Source organism: Camelina sativa, chromosome 10 (assembly GCF_030686135.1).
Source record: "Camelina sativa cultivar CO46 ecotype springtype chromosome 10, ASM3068613v1".
Lineage (NCBI taxonomy): Eukaryota > Viridiplantae > Streptophyta > Magnoliopsida > Brassicales > Brassicaceae > Camelina > Camelina sativa.
In genome coordinates this window covers 10,867,431-10,888,033 of record NC_141889.1, presented here as the reverse complement: position 1 = coordinate 10,888,033, position 20,603 = coordinate 10,867,431, and the positions used below count along the sequence as shown (strand labels likewise).

Sequence of the window (20,603 nt, the reverse complement as noted above, 5' to 3'; positions counted from 1 at the left end):
GCTTCTTAATGAACCTCACGACATAAAAGGGTTTATTCAAGATCGATTGCATGTAAACACGATGCAAGAAACCCCACGAGTACACTCTCCCCTTTCAAAAGCTCTGCATACTCTTCATCCGCTTCTTCCCACTTAACATATTTGCCACAATGGTTATCCATACTAATAACCTGCGCCAACACTTCAGCTCCATTCAAATCAATAAATTACAACACCGAAATGCACATAAAAACAATGTGCAAGAGTCATCAAAAGAAGAGCTTCAATAACCAACAACAAGAGTGGTATTTCTTTGATCTTCATACGCAGCAGACGCAAAACCCTGATTTACCAGTCCTCTTGTCTCGAGTAAGATTGGCATCAACAACTTCATGATATCTACAATTTGTACAAACAAAAAGGCATAAGAAACACCCATTTAGAGATACTGAAACTTCAGAAACGCAAACTACACTTACTGTGTGAGAAGACAACGTGAACATCACTCTCGTAGGGATCATAAGGGTAAGCCTTTGCCGTAGCCATAGACAAATTTTCTGAAGTTAGAGTGCCACAAAGCTTCTTCATCCCTAAATATGATTCCTTAATATTTATGCTTTGTATTAGCTTCAACCTACATGCTCGATCAAGTTCTTCAAGGTGGGTTTAGGTTCGAGTTTAGAGTCCCTAAGCCAGTAATGTCTAATCATCGTCCATTCCTCCAACTGGATTCACTATATATTTCCAAAACTATCCATATCCTTAAACGCTTGAAATCGGGGATCTATATCACGATACAACTCGAGATGAGATATCGCTGGAAGAAGTTGAAAGCTTTCGATTTCTAATTTTTGTCGACATCTCTGTACAACTAACAAAGGAAGAGTGGCTAGGTTTTCTCAATTGAGAGAAAGTGACATAGAATAGAAAATGATTATTACTGGTTAAAAATGTTGATGTGTATTATTTGTTATAATTCTATTGGCTTTTGATTTTAAATGATGTGTCAACACCAGCTTGAATTTTAAAGCTGATATGTCATGCTCTGGTGAAAAACATACAAGTTTTATTGTATTGATATGTATAAAACAAATGAAAGTAATTAATTACATATGTTTTAAATACACTTTTGTCTCCTTTGTTTGTTTATGATCACTTGCTTTGCTTGTAAATATCTTCCTTCTTCCAAAAACATTTGTCACAAGTTTTATGCTCTTGTATGCGTTACAAACCATTAACGGACACAAAATTTCCGCATAAAACATGATTTTAGAAAGAAAAAAAAATAACGTGTACAAAAAAGGTTACATGTAGCAATCCATATGTATTATATGCGTTTAATTCGGATCATCCTATACTTTTAACTTCTATGTAATGATCATGTATTAAGTATAAACTACTTAATTCTACTTAATATGTTAGATTAATTTCAATTAAACAAATATAATTAATCTCGTCAACTACAATTTAAAAACTTTAAATCATATGCATATTCATTTTCTTATACAAAAATCGACATTTTTCTTTTGATATGTGATCATGTCTACTCATTGTCATTTGGACAATCAAATACGTCCATTACATGATTGGTCATAAAAAACCACAACGCTATATTGCCTTATGAAGAGAAAGAAGAAGAAAAGAATCTTTCATTTAATGTTAAATCTTGAGAACAAATAAAGCCATATAGCAAAAGCAAAATCCCAAAGTCCAAAGCTCAAAAACAAAAACAAAAAGGTTTCTTTTTCTTTCTTTCTTTTTTTTAAATAAGAGGAAAAAAATAGACTTTTTTTTAGAGAACAGTGAAGAAGTAACAGCAGAGAGCAAAGAGAAAGATCGGAGAAAATAAGAATCTTTTTCGTCTCTCTCTCTCTCTCGCAGTCTTCGCACTCACACTCACTGCTTCCATTACTTCAAAAAAGTGAGCTTTTTTTTTTTACCGATCATCATCTAATGGGATTCTTCTTCTGTAACTATAGAATCTGACTAACTTTTAGTAACCCAAAGTTTCGTTTTTTTTTCTTCTCTCCTCGAGCTCTGTGTTCTGATCTTATATTACTGTAAGCTGTGGCTTAAGCTTTTTTTTTCTTTTTCTTTTCTGACTATAAGACATGATGAGAACTAGTTGTAATAACATTTATGTCGCATTTTGATTATTTTCTGTGGTATTTTCCACCTTTTTGTTCTTGTTCCGGCATGGGTTTTTGTCTTTTTGATATATATAAGCTGTTCAAGGTTTTGATAAATTTGTTCTTCTGATTCCAGATTTAGAGTCTCCACCACTTTTTTATATTCTTCATTATGCATCTTCTATGTCAAAAAAATGTTCTTTAGATTTGGGGTCTAGAGTATGAGATCTGCTGGTTCTGTTCTCAGTTTTTGGCTATAACAAAAATGAAACCTTTACTTGAGATTTTTTTTTTGGTTTCTCGTAATGTTTGAAATTAATGAACTTTGATTAAAAGATTTGGTCTTGTGTGAATCAGATGAATTTAATGATTGATCAAAGTTCTGATCTTTGATGTGTTCTTTGTGTTTCAGACATTGCACCTCCTTGTAGAGAGTTTATATAAACCCAAGAGATATGGTATCAAGATCTTATTCCAACCTCTTGGATCTTGCTTCTGGCAATTTCCATTCGTTTTCCCGGGAGAAGAAGAGGTTTCCAAGAGTAGCAACTGTCACAGGTGTCTTATCTGAGCTAGATGATGATAACAACAGCAACAGTGTCTGCTCTGATGCTCCTTCTTCCGTCACGCAAGATCGAATCATCGTAGTTGGGAACCAGCTTCCTATTAAATCACATCGAAACTCTGCGGGTAAATTGAGCTTTAGTTGGGACAATGACTCGCTTCTCTTGCAGCTTAAAGACGGTATGCGTGAAGACATGGAAGTTGTCTACATTGGTTGTCTTAAAGAACAAATCGATACAGTTGAGCAAGATGATGTTTCTCAAAGGTTGCTTGAGAATTTCAAATGTGTTCCTGCTTATATCCCACCTGAGCTATTCACCAAGTACTATCATGGATTCTGTAAGCAACATCTATGGCCTTTGTTTCACTACATGCTTCCTTTGACGCCTGATCTTGGAGGTAGATTTGATCGTTCTTTATGGCAAGCTTACCTTTCGGTTAACAAGATCTTTGCTGATAAAGTGATGGAAGTGATTAGTCCTGATGATGATTTTGTTTGGGTTCATGACTATCACTTAATGGTTTTGCCTACTTTCTTGAGGAAGAGGTTTAATAGAGTAAAGCTTGGTTTTTTCCTTCATAGCCCGTTCCCTTCTTCTGAGATATACCGTACTCTTCCTGTGAGAAACGAGCTCTTACGCGCACTCCTCAACGCAGATTTGATTGGGTTTCATACCTTTGACTATGCTAGACACTTCCTTTCTTGCTGCAGCAGGATGCTTGGTTTATCCTATCAGTCCAAACGTGGAACCATAGGGCTAGAGTACTATGGTCGAACGGTAAGCATCAAGATTCTTCCTGTTGGGATCCATATTAGCCAGCTTCAGTCAATTTTAAACCTCCCTGAGACTCAAACCAAAGTTGCTGAGCTGAGAGATCAGTTCTTGAATCAAAAAGTTCTTCTTGGTGTAGATGATATGGACATCTTCAAAGGGATCAGCCTCAAACTCTTGGCAATGGAACAACTTCTCATACAGCATCCGGAGAAGCGAGGTCAAGTGGTGCTTGTCCAGATTGCAAACCCTGCAAGAGGTCGTGGTAAAGACGTTCAGGAGGTTCAGTCTGAAACTGAGGCCACGGTTAAAAGGATTAATGAAATGTTTGGAAGGCCTGGTTACCAACCTGTCGTTCTGATTGATACAACGCTTCAGTTCTTTGAGAGGATTGCTTACTATGTGATTGCAGAGTGTTGTCTTGTTACAGCGGTAAGAGATGGTATGAATCTTATACCTTATGAGTACATTATCTGCAGACAAGGTAATCCGAAACTCAATGATATTATAGGCCTTGAACCTTCTGCATCAAAGAAGAGTATGCTCGTTGTCTCTGAATTTATCGGATGTTCTCCTTCTTTAAGCGGCGCCATTAGAGTGAATCCATGGAACATAGATGCTGTGACTGAAGCCATGGATTATGCATTGATAGTTTCAGAAGCAGAGAAGCAGATGCGTCACGAGAAGCACTACAAATATGTGAGCACACATGATGTTGCGTATTGGGCGCGCAGCTTTATACAAGATCTTGAAAGGGCTTGCGGTGATCATGTGAGGAAGAGGTGTTGGGGGATAGGTTTCGGGTTAGGCTTTCGAGTTGTGGCGCTTGATCCAAGTTTTAAAAAGCTCTCGATTGAGCACATTGTCTCAGCTTATAAGAGAACCAAGAATCGAGCCATTTTGTTGGATTATGATGGCACAATGGTACAGCCAGGGTCCATCAGGACGACACCAACACGCGAAACAATCGAAATCTTGAACAATCTGTCTAGTGATCCCATGAATATCGTGTACCTCGTCAGCGGGAAAGACAGAAATACGCTAACTGAATGGTTTTCTTCATGTGATGATCTTGGTTTGGGTGCAGAGCACGGATACTTTATAAGGTAACACTTGGTTTCACATGTTCCTTATATCACTAAGAGCACTCAGAAAGATCGTTAAGTTTATATTTTCCTTATCTTCTTGAATTTCATTATGATCACTTGAAAAGATCAATCTTTTGGATATAAAGTTACCTCAACTGACCTAGTCTAGTCTAGCTTACATATTGGAGTTGCTTTCTTATCTTCTTGAATCGCTAAGAGCACTTGAATAAATCAATCTTTTGGATAATAAAGTTATTTTGATTATTGCACATGGGACTGCTGCTTTCATATCTTTTTCTCAATCTCATTGTTGAAAAGGTGGATGTTTTGGATATAAAGTTTTGGTCTTTTTGTTCACAATGGGGACAGGCCAAATGATGGAACAGACTGGGAAACGTCGAGTTTGGTATCGGGCTTTGAATGGAAACAAATAGCAGAGCCAGTGATGAGACTGTACACAGAGACAACAGATGGATCAACAATAGAGACAAAAGAGACTGCACTCGTTTGGAATTACCAATTTGCAGATCCTGATTTTGGATCTTGTCAAGCCAAAGAGCTTATGGAACACCTCGAAAGCGTGCTTACCAATGACCCAGTCTCTGTCAAGACTGGACAACAACTCGTTGAAGTTAAACCACAGGTCGGATGTTCAAAGAGTTGGTCTATTATATTATTGTCTGTTTTCTGATTTTCTCATTTCAAATCTCTCAAGTCTATTGTATTTTGTTGTTCTGATATCAGGGTGTGAACAAAGGTCTTGTGGCCGAGAGGCTTATAACAACGATGCAAGAAAAAGGGAAACTTTTGGATTTCATTCTCTGCGTTGGTGATGATCGATCCGATGAAGATATGTTTGAGGTGATAATGAGTGCAAAAGATGGCCCGGCTTTGTCTCCTGTGGCTGAGATCTTTGCTTGCACCGTTGGTCAAAAGCCAAGCAAAGCAAAATACTATTTAGACGATACGGCAGAGATAATCAGAATGCTTGAAGGTCTAGCCACCTCTAACGCACCTATATCTGATCAAATCGGTTCAATAGCTGCTGTTCCGACGAAAGATCTGTTTTAAGGATTTGTGAACAAAAAAAGTTTTAATGGTTTGTTGTTGTGATTTGTGAATGGTTTTCAAATATAATGGATTAAGGTAAGCAAATCTTTTTGTGTCTCAGGACAAGCATAGATAAGAATCCACTTTATATCATTATCTGAGAGAGGAAGAGAAAGGAGTTAGCAAAATGTTTCTTAGATAATAAGATGTAGAACCAAATTACAGTTTAACACTAGATATAATTAGGACTATTAGAGAGAGAACCATAGTAGAGTGGTGGTTAAGACAAAATATAGGATCCCGCATTCATTCGATCTCGAAGACAGGAGGGGGCATCTGGATCTCCTGCGCGGATGAGGATACGGAATGATTGATTTCAAAGGAAGTGGTGCCAAATTTTCAAAGAATGGAGATATAACACAAGTGTCTGAGGAGAGACACATAATGGCATTTTTCCTTGGATAATATTTGAAAAGTCTGTTATGGTTATCATAGAAGACAAGATTCTCTTGCTTAGAAACCGACACCGGGGTGAACCACCTGTTCTGTCTTTCCTGGGAAACAACTCTGTTCTCTAAATGTATGGAGTAAGTCTTGGTCCATCTTTTGACTTCTGTATCCATGCACCAAATCTCTAGTTTCCATTCAGCCTTAGTATAGGTATTGGCTATGGCCAGGCCGTCATCAAGGTTCACTATATTGGTTTCTTGCATGACACTCATAGTCGGAACTGAGACGTTATGGAACTCTTCTTTGTGAAGATCCAAGGCTAGTATTTTCCAAACCGTCCCAATAGTGTTGTGTAACCAGTAAATCGATCTATTCACACACACGGATCCTTTTACGGCAAAGACCTTACAAGGAGGTGAACTCAACATCCGCCATTCACCAGTTTCAGCATCACTACAAAAAAAACTATTGTGTTAAATCATTTATTTTATATTTTTGCATCAGATTTAAATGATGTAAAAATAACTTATATCATTTTTAAAAATGATTTACTATTTATTGATGCAAATAATTTGTATCAGTTTATTTCAAATTCATGCTCTATTAAATCAGTTATAACAAATGATTTTAATTATTTGTGTCAGTTTTTTGTAAATGATTTTTAATTTTGGTATCATTTATGAATAACCGATACTAATAATTTTTTTTTGTTTTAATAATACAAAAATTAATAACAGATTTTTTTACATTAAATATTTTCGAAATTATTTTTAATATGCAGAAAATTGTTTTCGATATCTATTAAAATCTTTTCAAATCTTTACTAATATATTTTATTAAAATCGTTATTTACAAAAATAGTAAAAACAAATAACAAATAACAACCCAATTATTATAGATTCATCATCAATTTACAAAAGAAAAAAAAAGTAAGATGAACTTAGATCATAAATTCATAACCTAGCTATGGTTTTTTCTTGCTTAAGTGTTATATGTATTTCTCCATGCTTAAGTGTTATATGAAACACATTTGCTTGTCTTCCATGCCTTTCTTTTCCAGATTCTTGATAACATTGTTGTTTCATCTTGAGATTTTCTGACTATTTAACCAAAAATAACAGAGAAAAAGTTAGAATTCTACATGAGATAATAAAAATTGATAAAAAAAAATATGGAGAAGAAAATTACACTTACCTTCAAATGTTCTTAGATGTGATGATAATATGCTCAAGATGTGTTGCAGATGCATAATTTGATTCACCAGTAGTCTTACGCAAAGAAGAACTTATGCAAAAGTTGTTGTTTTGATCACTCCCAATTTTTTTTTGTTTGTTTTTGCTAATAGATAACCACTTTCACCTTTAAATAATCACAAAGATTATATTTTTTGGGAAGTTACAAAGATCGTGAGTAGTATGGAAATGAATTTCAGATTTTAAAAAAAAAAATAATATATCTGGAACAAATAAAAAGTGAGGAATTAAAAAAAGAAAAGAAACAGGTTTCGGTATTTTAAATATTAAAACCACATCTGGAATCCAAACAAAAAATACATGTTTATAATTATTAATTTATGGAAATGATTTGTGGTATATTGATTTATTGTTTTAATAATATTTTATTATAAGATCAATTTTGTATCATTTATTAATTGATATTTAATTTGCATCATTATATTAAGTGATGTAAATTTATATTTTTGATAAATATTTTTGAAATGATGCAAGTTAAAATAAATTTGTGTCACTTTTATTGAACTGATGTCAAATTATTCGATTACCACATCAATAATTACAATTGATACTAAACCACATGTTATGCATTATTTATCAGTAAGTCATTTAAATTAATATCATTTACATTTGTGATACTATTTAAATGATGCAATCAATTTTTTTTTTTTTTGTAGTGCATCAAGAACACTATACTCCACCTCAGGATCGCGTACACTAGTTTTACCGAAAGATAATAAACACATCTTCACTACTTTATAGTTGCCCGTAACTCTGTGCTTACCAAATCCCATTGCCCAATATCTCGGAGAGAAAGCCGACAATTCTCCGATTATGGTTCCAAATCCAAAGCCGTGTCGCCGGAGTTGTCTTGTCCAAGGGTTCAATACGTCGATCCAATATGGTTCGAGGATGCAGACCAAACCGTAGCAAGTCAACGAGGGTCGTGTGGTGTTGTAATGCAGATATACTATCTGTTCGCCACCTTTGAACCGCGACCCCTGGAGTAGCCTAGGCTCCCTGCTGCAGTCGCAGTTGTAAGCAGCCAGGAATTTGCGGTTCTTTTGAAGACTCATTCGTCTCTCCACGAACGTCTTCGATTCAAGAATTGATTTCCATCGTCTTGAGACGCTTTTTGATATGAGAATCGATTTCAAAGGAAGTTGAAGGAATATATCTTCCAGTAGATCGGTCACTATGTAGATCGAACTAGGGTTTTTCTCTTCTTCCTCCATTTTTGGTGCTTGCTTTCTTTTTCTTTGTTAGTCTTTTTAAGATACACATTTCCTTATTGGTAAATAGGTTTAGTTTTATATAACTTGTGAATCAAGTTAGGATTTTGTATCGGTCAATCTCAATTAATACATAGAGTTGTTTGATTGTATAGTTATTATATGGGGAGATAGATATTGATTACAATGTGTTTCTTTACACAACAACCAAACCAAATAAGAATAAAAACAATCATTCCTTGACAAAAACAGAACTTTAAAATCAATAATAATTAAGAACAAAAAAAAATCAATACTATTAATCGAATATTTTTGTATGTTTTAAAACTATGAGTATACGACCCGCACAAAATCCAGCTTTTTACCATGGGAGGGGTGACGATGTGGGTGACGTTAAGCTGCAGATTTAATAGTTAAACTCTGTTAATAAACATTTTAATTTGAGAACGTTTATTGTATTATCATAAAGAAATATCATATACTATAAATTAATGTGGTAAAAAAAAGCTTACTCTAAGAAACTTTTCCAGCAAGAATCACTTGATTCATCATCAAAGAACTTCTCCCAGTCTTCTAGGACATCTAAACCGGGTGAGTGCTGAACCGTACCAGGATGGTTCAAACCGGATTCTACAGGAGAAACCGATACTGAACCAGAAGATGGGATTTCACGTGATTGATCACCATAGTAACCCATCATCATACCGGTTCCGGTATGATCATTTGCCTCGGTGGTAGTACTATTACCCGGTTTTGCTGCCTTCAAACTCTCTTCAGAAACCGTAATCAAACCAGGAAGCTGGATATCTTCAAAACCATCCCAAACCTCAGGAGTGATTCCACTTTGGTTTATGAAAACCTGTTGTCCAGCCGTAGTATACGGTTTAGGATTCACTGAATTGGTATTGAAGCTACTGACTACCGGTTCCGGTTTGGGGGTGTTGAAGCTATTGATGTTTGGTACGGCTTTGGGGGTTATGATTTCAAGCATTTTGTGAATCAATTGGAGTTTGAGAAGATCCTCCAAAGCAGTACTATTGTTAAAGAGGTTATTATTGTTACCAAATTGGCCATTGTTGATCGCCGCGGCGAGCATTTGAGAAACATCGAGGATAGGGCCAAGCTCGTTGGTTCTTGGCTCGTGTGTTATTGGATCAATCCCCATTTGCAACAACTTCTTCCTCATATGAGTGTTCCAATAGTTTTTTATTTCATTATCGGTTCTTCCTGGAAGATGACCCGCAATTTTAGACCATCTGTAGAGTAAAATTTAATTTCAAACGTTAATAAAATGAACCAATCAAAAATTAACCTTTTTGTGTATGGTTAGAAAATCTCGCAAAATAGCATTAAAATTTTGATAGAAAAAAAATGTCTTACTTGTTGCCAAGAAGGGCATGGAGTCTAACGATGGTACTCTCTTCTTCATCGGAGAACTTGCCTCGCCGGATATCAGGCCGGAGATAATTCATCCACCGGAGTCGACAGCTCTTGCCGCAGCGGTTGAGTCCAGCATGCTTAGGAAGCGACCGCCAGTTCCCATAACCGTTCTTGTTTATATAAGCGGTGAGCTTATCATCTTCTTCTTGCATCCACGGTCCTTTCTTCACGCCTTTGTCTTGATCGCAACACGGTGATCTTCCCATTTTTGTTGATAGATGGTTATCTTCTGATCAAGAACCCTAACTTATATCAAGAGGTTTTTGAAGATATGATCTTTCTTTGTTTCGTCGCTCCCTACGATTATGTTTGTATGTATATATAGATATGCGCAAGGGAGCCATGACAAAACAAAAGTAAAGTTGTGTATGCATTCGTCAGAATTTTATGTAAATATTTTTCTTTTCATAATGTATCATAATTAAGTCTGCAATAGATGAGTCATTCAATGAATAAGTTAATTAATTAACTAAAATAATTATAACAAACTCAAGATTAGGTAACGGTAGTATTATATGTGTCATTGCGTTCGAACTTCGAAGAGTAATTCGTGGGGGGGGGGGGGGGGTGATGATTTTCAAAGTAAGAATGTTTATATTAAAAAGAAAAAGGTATAATTGTTAATGGATGTTGTTATCTGTGGGTTAGATGTATAAAACATTTGCCCTAGCTAGGTAGAATAGATAAACAAAATGCAGAATATGTTACGAACTGTTACTTGTATACTAATTACATAACAAACTTAGTATAATTTCGTTAATCCGAAACTCAAACTAATCTTGTTGTAAATAGGTTAAACCCCCGCATTTCAAATTTGAAAACGTAACAAGTTTGAATACTGTTCCCATATATTAAAGCCTACTGCCTACAAATATTTTTTTTTGCTTATATGCATGATGATAATTAACTACTTTTCTTGAATGGTATACACAATGAAGTAATATTTTATTGAAAAGCAAAATTATGTTCTCATTGCAAAGTTCATCAAAATTGGAATCTTGTATTTATCATTATGTGATTGCTTCCACCGCATTCAAAGAATTATCTCTACCTGCTTCAATATATTTCTCATGGTTGATCAAAGCCTAATTACTCTTTCGCTTCTTCTTCCGCTCTGTTTGAATTCAAACAAAGATTATTAATCCTTCTCCTTGTCGTAACCAAACCCTCTGTGCCTACCGTTCTGAATTTCTAAGTCACAAAACAATTACCTATGTTATTATCATTTTTTAAGTTGTTTTATTAGTTTTTTACGTGAAAATGTAAAAACGGAATGAAACTATCTTTATTGCATAGGTTACATATCTTAATTGGTAATATAGATTTGGAATACATCTGTTTAAGACGAGGTTTACGAAGTGATTTGCATTAATAATATAACTCGATATAAAAAATTCGATTGATTAATTTATTTATTTTAAAGAACTTTTCTCGAGGATTCCAAACATTTACTCGATAGCGTGAGGAACACATAAACTACAAAGTGTATTATACTAGAAGGTGTAACTACAAAGTTGGTATCATATTATACTATTGGATCTTTTAAAAAATCTTACATATATATACATACAGTAATAGGATCTTTGTTGTCGTCAAAGTTTATGAGAAGGATCACGAGTCACGACAAATTAGAGAAAAACATGAAACGAAGTTTCCTATCGTTGGAGAAAACGCTCACATAATTTTTAATAACGAGGTCTCACTCTCACAGAAGATCTTGATTATATACTTAATTACTACTTTAACCGTTAAATTACTGTCATGGATTAAAGGGTCAATGTGCTGCCTTGTTTCACATTGTCAAATTAAAACCAAACACTTACCAACTCTCTATTTATCTCGTTGACTATACGAACAGTCGTATAGATTAAGGGTTCCATGTAAGTAGTAGCACCATATAGTATAAAATTCAATTGCTATATTTATTTGACATTGTCAACGAGTAGAGAGATAAGCAAAGGCTTAAAATTCTATGTAATGTTATTGTTACGCGGCTTACGCCACAGGCGTGTAGATAATACATGAATTAAATGACATTACAATGGCCATTGAATTACATTATAATTCAGTGACTTCATTTTGCGGTCAGTATTGGAAATATTAATTCGAGCCCAAATTAACACATAAACTAATAAGGCATTCTTGAATTCAGAATAAATACTCAAATTAAAACCCCACCTCCTTTATCGCATCAGAACTCATATATAGTTATTGTACGTTTAAAGTCTAAACCTTCTACAAACTCTTTACATTGCCATAACAAGACAATATCCTTTTATTTTGAATTATAAAGATTGTCTTTTGAGTTTTGAAAAGATTTTAATACACATTGGGAACTTTTAGAAGGTGTTTTGAGGATAAAATATCTCTTAATTAGAAGCTATCTATATAATGGGTTAGATATTGGGTTATCATGGTGGATCGACAGATTACTTATCAGTCTTTCGCATATATCACGAGTTAGTTTCCGCGCATGTAATTCTCTAATAGTCTAAAATATGTTATCAGAGCATATGCATGTTGAGTTAGATACTTAGATGGCATAATAATGTCTTTCGTACGGTGTTAGAAATACTCCATGACTTGGTCCAGCACAAATTGTATTTGTGGATAATGACTAGAATCACGCTATTTTGGCCTAGATCTTTGACAGAACTTCGTGATCCCAATCCATACCATATGGCGTGTCATTATTGGTTGAAAAATCCATATGTCATATGATTATTGGTTAATAAAGAATCCTTTGTAGTATATCATATTCAAATTCCGACTTGGGATCGTCCAAAACGCTTGCGAAACTCCGTAATCCGTATGGAAAAAAGAATTTTCCGTTCACTTAATAATATAATTTGTATGAGTCAAAATGACGAAGTTTAAGGGGACAAATAAAAAACAATAACAGGATATAGTCAAATAGTAAAGTAGGAGGAGCTTGGGATAATATTTTCTCCTGGCCTTATCTCACTTTCTTGACGAGGAAGTATATAATTTGGTAGATGGGAAAATCTTGGAAAAACAGTTAACTTGTAAAATTATATCAACGACCAAGGGTTAGTCTATACGTAATTAAATAAAGGATAAAAAGAAATAAACATATTTGCATAAAATATCCATTTGCAAAAAAGTTTCTAAAGAGTTGTCCTAGCTAAATTAAAGCGAAACATCCGTGATCGTGTCTCTTGGGGACGTATATGTTTGGTTATTTCCAGCAAAACAAACAGTAAATGTCATATTATTAGTTATCGTTACATAACGAATCCGTATATTAATTATAGTAGTATTATACAACAACAACGTTATTTTGGCTGATAAATAGTTAATTTTAAGAAATAAAAGGTAAAACCATAAAAAGATTTCCAGATGTGAATGCGCGTTTTTGCATACAAACGTACAGTACGTAGTAATAATAAATATTTTCAAACAAAAAAAAAATATTCATCAGCAAGAGTTAGGGTAGAGAATCTCACCAAAAAGAAAGAGTTAGGGTAGAGAAAGATTAATTTTCTTTCAAATCTCACCTTACTTTATCAGAGATTCTAGAGAAAACAAAAAGAAACCCCCTATCTTATTATATGCGACATTTGTTAAAATTATCTGAGATTCAGGAAACTGCTCATTTATTTAAATTACAAGTGTTTAAAGATTTTACTATTTGAAAATAGAAAATTCTTTATAAATGTATATTTGTTGGGCTTTGTTTGATGATTTTAATATTTACCTGTTTGTGTACATATAGGCTGTCTAGCTAACGATTAAAATCGTATCATAAAATAATAATAATAATAATACAAGTAAGATATGCTTAAATTGTATCATAATCGTAACATGCTCTTCTCCTTTATGAAAAAGTGATACTTCGTCTACAAAAAATATGAAAACTGTAAATGATTCCGTTTAATAGATATTGTGTTGTGATAAACGAAATAAAACTATGTGTTCCATCGAGGTTAAAGAGAAAATAGAAATAAAATAACAACACGCTGTTTGATCTAATTAGAAGAAAAAAAACACGAGTTTGACATTTGTTTGAAACCCAAACCTTTCCTTTTTGTTGATTTTATGGAAAATTATGGTCATACTATTTCAACGTTATTAGACCACATTTACTATTTTAGTTAGAAAAAATAATTCAACTAAACTAAATCTGGGTTTAGATGCAAAAAATCTAAAAATAACTAAATATTCTCTTCTGTTAATTTCCTTATATCATCAACTCGTCATGAGGTACGAAAGGGCCAATTGTTTCTTCGTCAAAATGTTGTCGTCTTAAATGTTGTTAAACTATCTAAAACAAATTGTTGTGCTATTTCCAAACGGTCAATACAAATTCCATGCACAAAAAGAATAAAAATATGTTTCAATACTTACCAAGAAGAATAAAAATGAATTTCAAGAAATTTTGGTTCGGCTAAAACTAGTTTAGTCCAGTCGGTTTGTACATAAATGAAACTGAACTGGTTTCAAGAACACTATTTTCCATTTTGATTCCGTTCGGTTCAGTTATCTCGTTGGGAGTAAAAGAAAGAAAAAAAGCAATGCTGGTTTTGTCGAAAATTGAACCAGAACTTGTTTTGGTTAGAGAAAAAGCCTCTTTAATTCTAGAAAGCTAAAGGGAAAGTCGAAAGAGCCCACGACCCAAGGAAAAGATAAAGCTGTGTGACTGTGAATCACATATGCACCAGCACTACTGAAACCTTTTGTATGAACCAAGCAAACATCAAACGGTGATAAACAGAAAAAAAACATCGACCATCATGTAGTACGTGACTATATATATCTATTTGGCTACTTCTTTCAAAAACGGTTCTGGATCTTAATAAAATGGCATATGAACTTGAATAATCGAACGTTTGGAACTTTGATTTTCATGATACTCTTTAACGTTGAGATCCATATGTAGACTTTTCAATGTACAGATAGATAGAGGACAGTTTTGAATTATTCTGAGCCAATATACTTAATAGAGGTGAAGGCATGAACTCCCTTCAGCTATAATAATAGGAATATCTTAAACTTATTATCGAAAGTGAGAAAGTTTATCAGAACCAACTTGAAAACTATTAAACTAAACTAAAGTAACCCTGAAGTGTTGCACGCTGTGTCTGTCTTTTTATTGCCTTTAACAAAAGAGAATCCATTTTGATCTCCATCTTACATTATCCTCTATATATAATAATGGTGTAGATAAATAATAAGTTTAGCCCACTAAAATTAAAGCAAACTTTTTGTTTTGTGTGTGCAGTATTTCAAGTACAATTCAAATACTATAAAAGCTTTTTATGATAAGCATAGATATATTTTTCCAAGTTATTAATTTATTTTATCTTGCCTTCAAAGTCTATTAGTATTTTTCTCCTCTATATATATTTGTACAACAACCATTCCTCTTACACCAATCTCCACAATTTCTTGACCAAAAATAATCGCCACTTTCTCTCTGCTGGTTTCATTCTCTTTTCCTCCAAATGATACACATTTTGAATTTATTTAAGCCAAGAACAACGTATACGCTCACCACCATTCATATTAGAAGGTTTGTATGTATACATATATTATATATATAAGGATTTATAGTCGTGCCTGGCTCCCTGTATGCCACAAGAAAACATCGATTTAGTTACAAAATCGATCACTAGTGGCGTACAGAGTAGTCAAGCATGACCAAAACTTTTCTTGCTATATAAGTACTGTGTCTCCATAAAACAGCTACGTACTATGCATGGATGTACGTCTAATTGTTTATAAGCTTTCTGTTATATATATATGCATGAATATTGTATTGTGTTTGGGTCTCGAGTGTTCTTTTTTTGTGGTACTCATATCTTCATCATTTTTCAAACATTCTTTATTTTAGCAATGTTCCATTCGTTTTAGTAATCAAGAAAAAAACGCTAACGGTTTTTGATATTCATGTTGTTTGCAATTATTTATGGCGGTCAAAGTACGTTGAACAATCGTTGAGTTTATCGGCAAAATTTTATTTTAGCACGTGTAAGAAATAAGCATCAATCCCTCCTCTTGTTTTGTTTTCCATAATCATATACTGTATGCATAACTAAGCCCATAATTTTTATTTTTTTAACCAATTATAATCGATTCAGATCTTCTAAGTTCCAACCATGGCATCAATCACTCAACAATATAATCGGTTGGCTCTATCTAACAATAACAACTCCAATCCGCTCTATCTAACAATACCATATCTGTTTAATCACTCCGAAATAAATTTTCATAAAAGCTGTGAATTACCGTATTTATGTTGTATCATTACCGGTTCAATTTTCATTCATTTTGTTAGATCCCCTTACAATAATAGCCTTAGCAGGTGGATACAATACATCGTTCAGGACCTTCCAGCTCATCAGTCATCAAGAGGGTCTAAGCCTGCTCAAAGCTTTAGAGTGAGTTAGAGACGTTCTTGACAAAGTGAATGCTTCTTTTCCTCCGAGCGGGTTTTAGAAGACATTGCATGCGATGTGTTGTATGTTGTCTCACTTGTGTGACAGAAGAAACAGAGAACACAACACATCTGTCTCGCCTTTTCATACATTTGTGTCCTTCCCAAATTTTTACTCTTTTTTGTTTTTTAATGTTTCTTTCCTCAAAATCATCGACACTGATTAGAGACGATACTTCTAGAGGTTTGTATGTAATTAAGAAAAGTAATCAATATTTACAAACTGTATTATTATAATACTGGAACATCGAATTTACATTGGAAGTGGATCAATGAGATTTAATAGATTTATGTCTGAGATAATAGAGTTAGTGGTAACTTAACTAACTTTTTTTATTGCCGGCGATTCACTAAAAAACAAAATATGACAATTTTCGTTGTCCTCTTTATATATATATATATATCAATTTTTTAATTTTAATCTGGCAAATGACATTCTTTTTGTTGTTGTTAGAAACCCTAAATTTAGGGTTTTCTTAAAAAAAAGAATAATCCATAATTCCATATCCAAATGACGTTTTTAAAGTTTTGCATGCAATAAAAACATAAATCCCCTTAACTCAAACGCCATAAGACGAAAGGCTTTGCATTTTATTTAGGTTTAATTCTATGTTATATTTAGCAGGGAATCAAAATATCATTTGAGCCAAAGTTTTATTTTTATATTTACTCCTACAGAATTGATGAAGTAGTAAGTTTTTTTAAAATAAAATGTAAAATTTATTGAAAAAATCGTTTTACATCAGCGTTTTGTTTAACTAGATTAGAAATATTCATCTAAGCATTAAAAATACAAAATAGAGAGTTATCTTGATGCTAGCCACGTCGCCATTGCAGCTGTATATTTTCCGTTGCTTTGAGTGTAGATGAAGTACTAAGTTTTTTTTTTCTTTTGGGCAAAAAAGTACTAAGGTTAAGTATAGTATTCTCTTCTTATATAAACTTTTGTCGTTAAGCAACATAGGCAATTATAAGCTCACATGTCAATGTATCGTTTGAACGTGTCATCTGCCATATTCGGTGGGCGAAGCACCACACGATCACTATCAATTATCAGATGAAGAACTGAGTTTATAGATTTATTGTTAATACTCACAATAAGAGAATGTTGATTTTGTTTTGCATAAGTGTATACAATGTTGATTATACTGGTAAGACTCTACATTACATGTAAGAGATTTACTAATATATATAAGAAACGATTTTCGTCCATACTTTTGAACTCAACAAATCATGGATATCCTCCTATATATAAAGAGAAGTAATTAATGAAACTACAAAAAGAATATTAGAGTACTATATTAATACTACCAAATGTAATAATATAAATATCCGTATATCAATCATAAAAAGTTTCCAATAATACGGACAAAAAATTTACACTCATCATGTGTCTTTGAAGCTATTGGAGGTAACATGCATTATGAATATCATAGCTTAAAAGTGATTTCAAGCAAAATATATATAACAATATTTTGATTACATGCGGTGCGATTTCATCACTATTCGGAACAAAAGTCCACAAAAAAAAAAGAGTTTTATTGCTTAACGGGACGTCTCAATTTCCTAATTCCCAAATTATTAATTTGTGTGCCTATTCTCTACGTTTTATAAACTAAGCACTTTGTGTTTTTTTTTTTTTTTTTTTTTTTTTTGTCAATACACTTTGTGTTTTATTATAAACCATCCTTATTTCATTGTCCAAGGCTACAAGAAACAGCTTCCTTTTTATTTTACTTAACACATATATCTATCAACATATAAATGATTTAACTTATATCAAATTAAATTTCCTAATAATTATTGGATTTATAAATCCCGGGGCTAAATTTATAAACCTCGAAAAAAATAAGGGCCACTAATAGTTTTTAAAGGTGCACAAATTAGTTTTATCAATTAATTTGGTTTAAGTTAGATTTTACAAATACAAAAAAAAAAAAAAAAAAAAAAATCCTTCAAAATCAAAATTCGAATATTCCTTTTATACTTTCTTCCTTCTCCTTCGTCTCCTTCTTCTTCAATTCAATCTTTCAGATTTCGAGGAGGAAAAGGATTCGTGTAAGCAAAAAAAAAAAGCTTTTAGCTTCTCGTTATATATATCCTCCTTTCTTCTATCTCTCTCTCTCTCTCTCTCTCTCTCTCTCTCTCTCGGTCGATACAGGATAGAGAAGAGATGCAGAGAGAAGAAGGAGAAGAAACATCAACCATCGGCGTTGTCCCGGCGATGAAATCGCCGACGCCAACATCTCTTCTGAGCTTTTGGGATGTCACGGCAGCTTCCGGCGTCGTTTTAGGGTTTCTGATGGGCCTTGTTTGCGTTTATCTCACAATGCCTCAATCTGATTACAGTTTCCTCAAGCTCCCTCGTAATCTCGAAGATCTTCAGATTCTTAAGTGATTTTTTTTTTTGTTAATTGATTTTTAAGATTTGATTATTTCTGGGTTTTAATTAAAAATGCAAGCTTTGATTCAAAGACCGTAGATTTCGATAGTTAGGATTCTGGAATTTGTGATGCTTGATGAAGCCTTGAAGCTTAAGCTAATCTCGTATTAGGGGTTATTGCTAATTTTGGCAATGTTTGAATCTTTAATTAGGAGATGATTAAAGTTTTGATTTTTTTGATTGAATTACTAAAAAAGTTAGTGTTGTTTCTTATTTTGCAGAGATAATTTGGAGATTTACACAAGTGATTACACAGTTCAAGTTCTTGTTGGATATTGTCTGGTCTACGTTTTTATGCAGACGTTTATGATTCCTGGAACTGTGTTTATGTCTTTGCTTGCTGGTGCTCTCTTTGGAGTTATCAAAGGAATGGCTCTTGTTGTCTCTACTGCAACAGCTGGTGCTTCTTCTTGCTATTTCCTCTCTAAGCTCATTGGTAGACCGTTACTCTTCTCGCTTTGGCCTGACAAGCTCGTATTCTTCCAAGAACAGGTTGTGGACAAAACGAAACCAAATCAATCTTTTTGCCCTGTTTTTTTTTTGATGTAAGGAAATGCTGAAGAGTTTTTGTTTGTTTTTAGGTTGCGAAGAGAAAAGATCGGTTGCTGAATTATATGCTCTTCTTGAGACTAACACCAACATTGCCTAACACTTTCATTAATGTTGCTTCTCCAATTGTTGATGTTCCTTACCATATCTTCTTCTTAGCTACATTCATTGGTCTGATTCCTGCTGCATATGTCACTGTCCGGGTATGAGAATTTTCAGGCATCTTCCCTGGTTATTGTTTTACAGAGTATGGACATATTCCAATCATAATGTGTTTTGTTTTTTTTGTCACAGGCCGGGCTTGCTCTTGGAGAGCTAAAATCATTGGGAGATCTCTATGACTTCAGCTCCGTGGCGACTCTGTGTCTCATTGGTGTGCTCTCTGTGACTCCAACCTTAATTAGCAAGAAGAAAGCGTAGAAGAAGATGATCATTGGAGACATATAAGACAACGCCTTCTCATGCGTGCGAGTTACGATGATGATGATGATGATGATGATGACGATGATGATGAGAGCATTCATAAGCCTCTTTGTGTATATATTTAGAATGTTAGGATCAATTTCAAAACCCACCTGTTCTCTTCATGTTTTAACTAAAAATGTACTACTAGACTACATCTCAAACGGGTTTCATGGGCCTTGGCATTAAGTTTATGGGCCTAGTTATCGCAAAATACACTCACAATAGTTCCCCGGATCGGAAATTATCGTTGCTTAGGTTTGGAACCGATACGAATGATCATGCACGACCTATATGGCTATATCACCTATGAATAAATCAAATCTAAATTGTTTAGCGGTTCAAGTTTTTTTTAACCGGCATAAGACATCGTAAGCGATAACAAAATAGTGAAAACGATAACAGAATAGTGGTAGGAGCGTCTAGGAGAAAATGGTACCAAAAAGAAAATGAATATAACTTTTTTTGATGTTACTTTTGTAATTGATAATTATAAAAGTGAATATATACTAGTTTGACACAAATTTGACAATTAATTGCTAGATTAACATTCCATCCTATCCAATAACTAGAATGACACAATTTTTATGTAAAAAGACTAAAAGCCCAGAAACTTTTTCTAAATTTTTTTTTTTTGAAAAACTAAAAACCAAAAAAATATAGGATTTAATATTTTGATTTATAATTAATAAAAAATATAAAATGCTTAAAACATATGATGTTTAATTTCAATGTAGAAAGACTAAAAACCCATA

At 33.6% G+C, this 20,603-nt stretch overlaps 4 protein-coding genes and 1 long non-coding RNA gene across 8 annotated transcripts; 3 read left to right on the top strand and 2 right to left on the bottom strand.

The window, feature by feature from the left end:
• Positions 1–1,583: 1,583 nt before the first annotated feature.
• LOC104723305 (alpha,alpha-trehalose-phosphate synthase [UDP-forming] 5) lies at positions 1,584–5,688 on the top strand. Of its 2 annotated transcripts, none has more exons than XM_010436317.3 (4): positions 1,584–1,900; positions 2,521–4,551; positions 4,903–5,176; positions 5,278–5,688. In XM_010436317.3, exons 2-4 carry the CDS (start codon positions 2,564–2,566, stop codon positions 5,602–5,604), a joined length of 2,589 nt encoding a protein of 862 aa, XP_010434619.1. In that variant the 5' UTR covers positions 1,584–1,900; positions 2,521–2,563; the 3' UTR covers positions 5,605–5,688. The 2 variants fall into 2 exon arrangements, with proteins under 2 accessions (XP_010434619.1, XP_010434620.1); XM_010436318.3 differs by having other exon boundaries at positions 1,690–2,039.
• Positions 5,689–5,834: 146 nt separating this feature from the next.
• LOC109126836 (putative F-box protein At4g17780) lies at positions 5,835–8,506 on the bottom strand. Its single transcript, XM_087468957.1, has 2 exons — positions 7,962–8,506; positions 5,835–6,486 (listed from the first exon to the last, which is right to left on the bottom strand). The coding sequence occupies exons 1-2, from the start codon at positions 8,498–8,500 to the stop codon at positions 5,835–5,837; spliced, it is 1,191 nt and encodes a 396-aa protein (XP_087325083.1). The 5' UTR covers positions 8,501–8,506.
• A 130-nt stretch (positions 8,507–8,636) lies between these two features.
• On the bottom strand, positions 8,637–10,406 carry LOC104718552 (transcription factor MYB39-like). The gene is made up of 3 exons (XM_087468956.1): positions 9,878–10,406; positions 9,010–9,753; positions 8,637–8,895 (listed from the first exon to the last, which is right to left on the bottom strand). The coding sequence occupies exons 1-3, from the start codon at positions 10,141–10,143 to the stop codon at positions 8,859–8,861; spliced, it is 1,047 nt and encodes a 348-aa protein (XP_087325082.1). The 5' UTR covers positions 10,144–10,406; the 3' UTR covers positions 8,637–8,858.
• A 4,810-nt stretch (positions 10,407–15,216) lies between these two features.
• Positions 15,217–16,631, top strand: LOC104718551 (uncharacterized). Of its 2 annotated transcripts, none has more exons than XR_756399.3 (2): positions 15,217–15,470; positions 16,263–16,631. It is a non-coding gene; the product is annotated as an uncharacterized LOC104718551 (long non-coding RNA). The 2 variants fall into 2 exon arrangements; XR_015568163.1 differs by having other exon boundaries at positions 15,261–15,928.
• Positions 16,632–17,986: 1,355 nt separating this feature from the next.
• LOC104718550 (putative membrane protein At4g09580) lies at positions 17,987–20,062 on the top strand. Of its 2 annotated transcripts, none has more exons than XM_087468955.1 (4): positions 17,987–18,760; positions 19,059–19,329; positions 19,419–19,589; positions 19,681–20,062. In XM_087468955.1, the coding sequence occupies exons 2-4, from the start codon at positions 19,132–19,134 to the stop codon at positions 19,804–19,806; spliced, it is 495 nt and encodes a 164-aa protein (XP_087325081.1). In that variant the 5' UTR covers positions 17,987–18,760; positions 19,059–19,131; the 3' UTR covers positions 19,807–20,062. The 2 variants fall into 2 exon arrangements, with proteins under 2 accessions (XP_087325081.1, XP_010434616.1); XM_010436314.3 differs by having other exon boundaries at positions 18,025–18,788.
• The last annotated feature ends 541 nt before the right edge of the window (positions 20,063–20,603 follow it).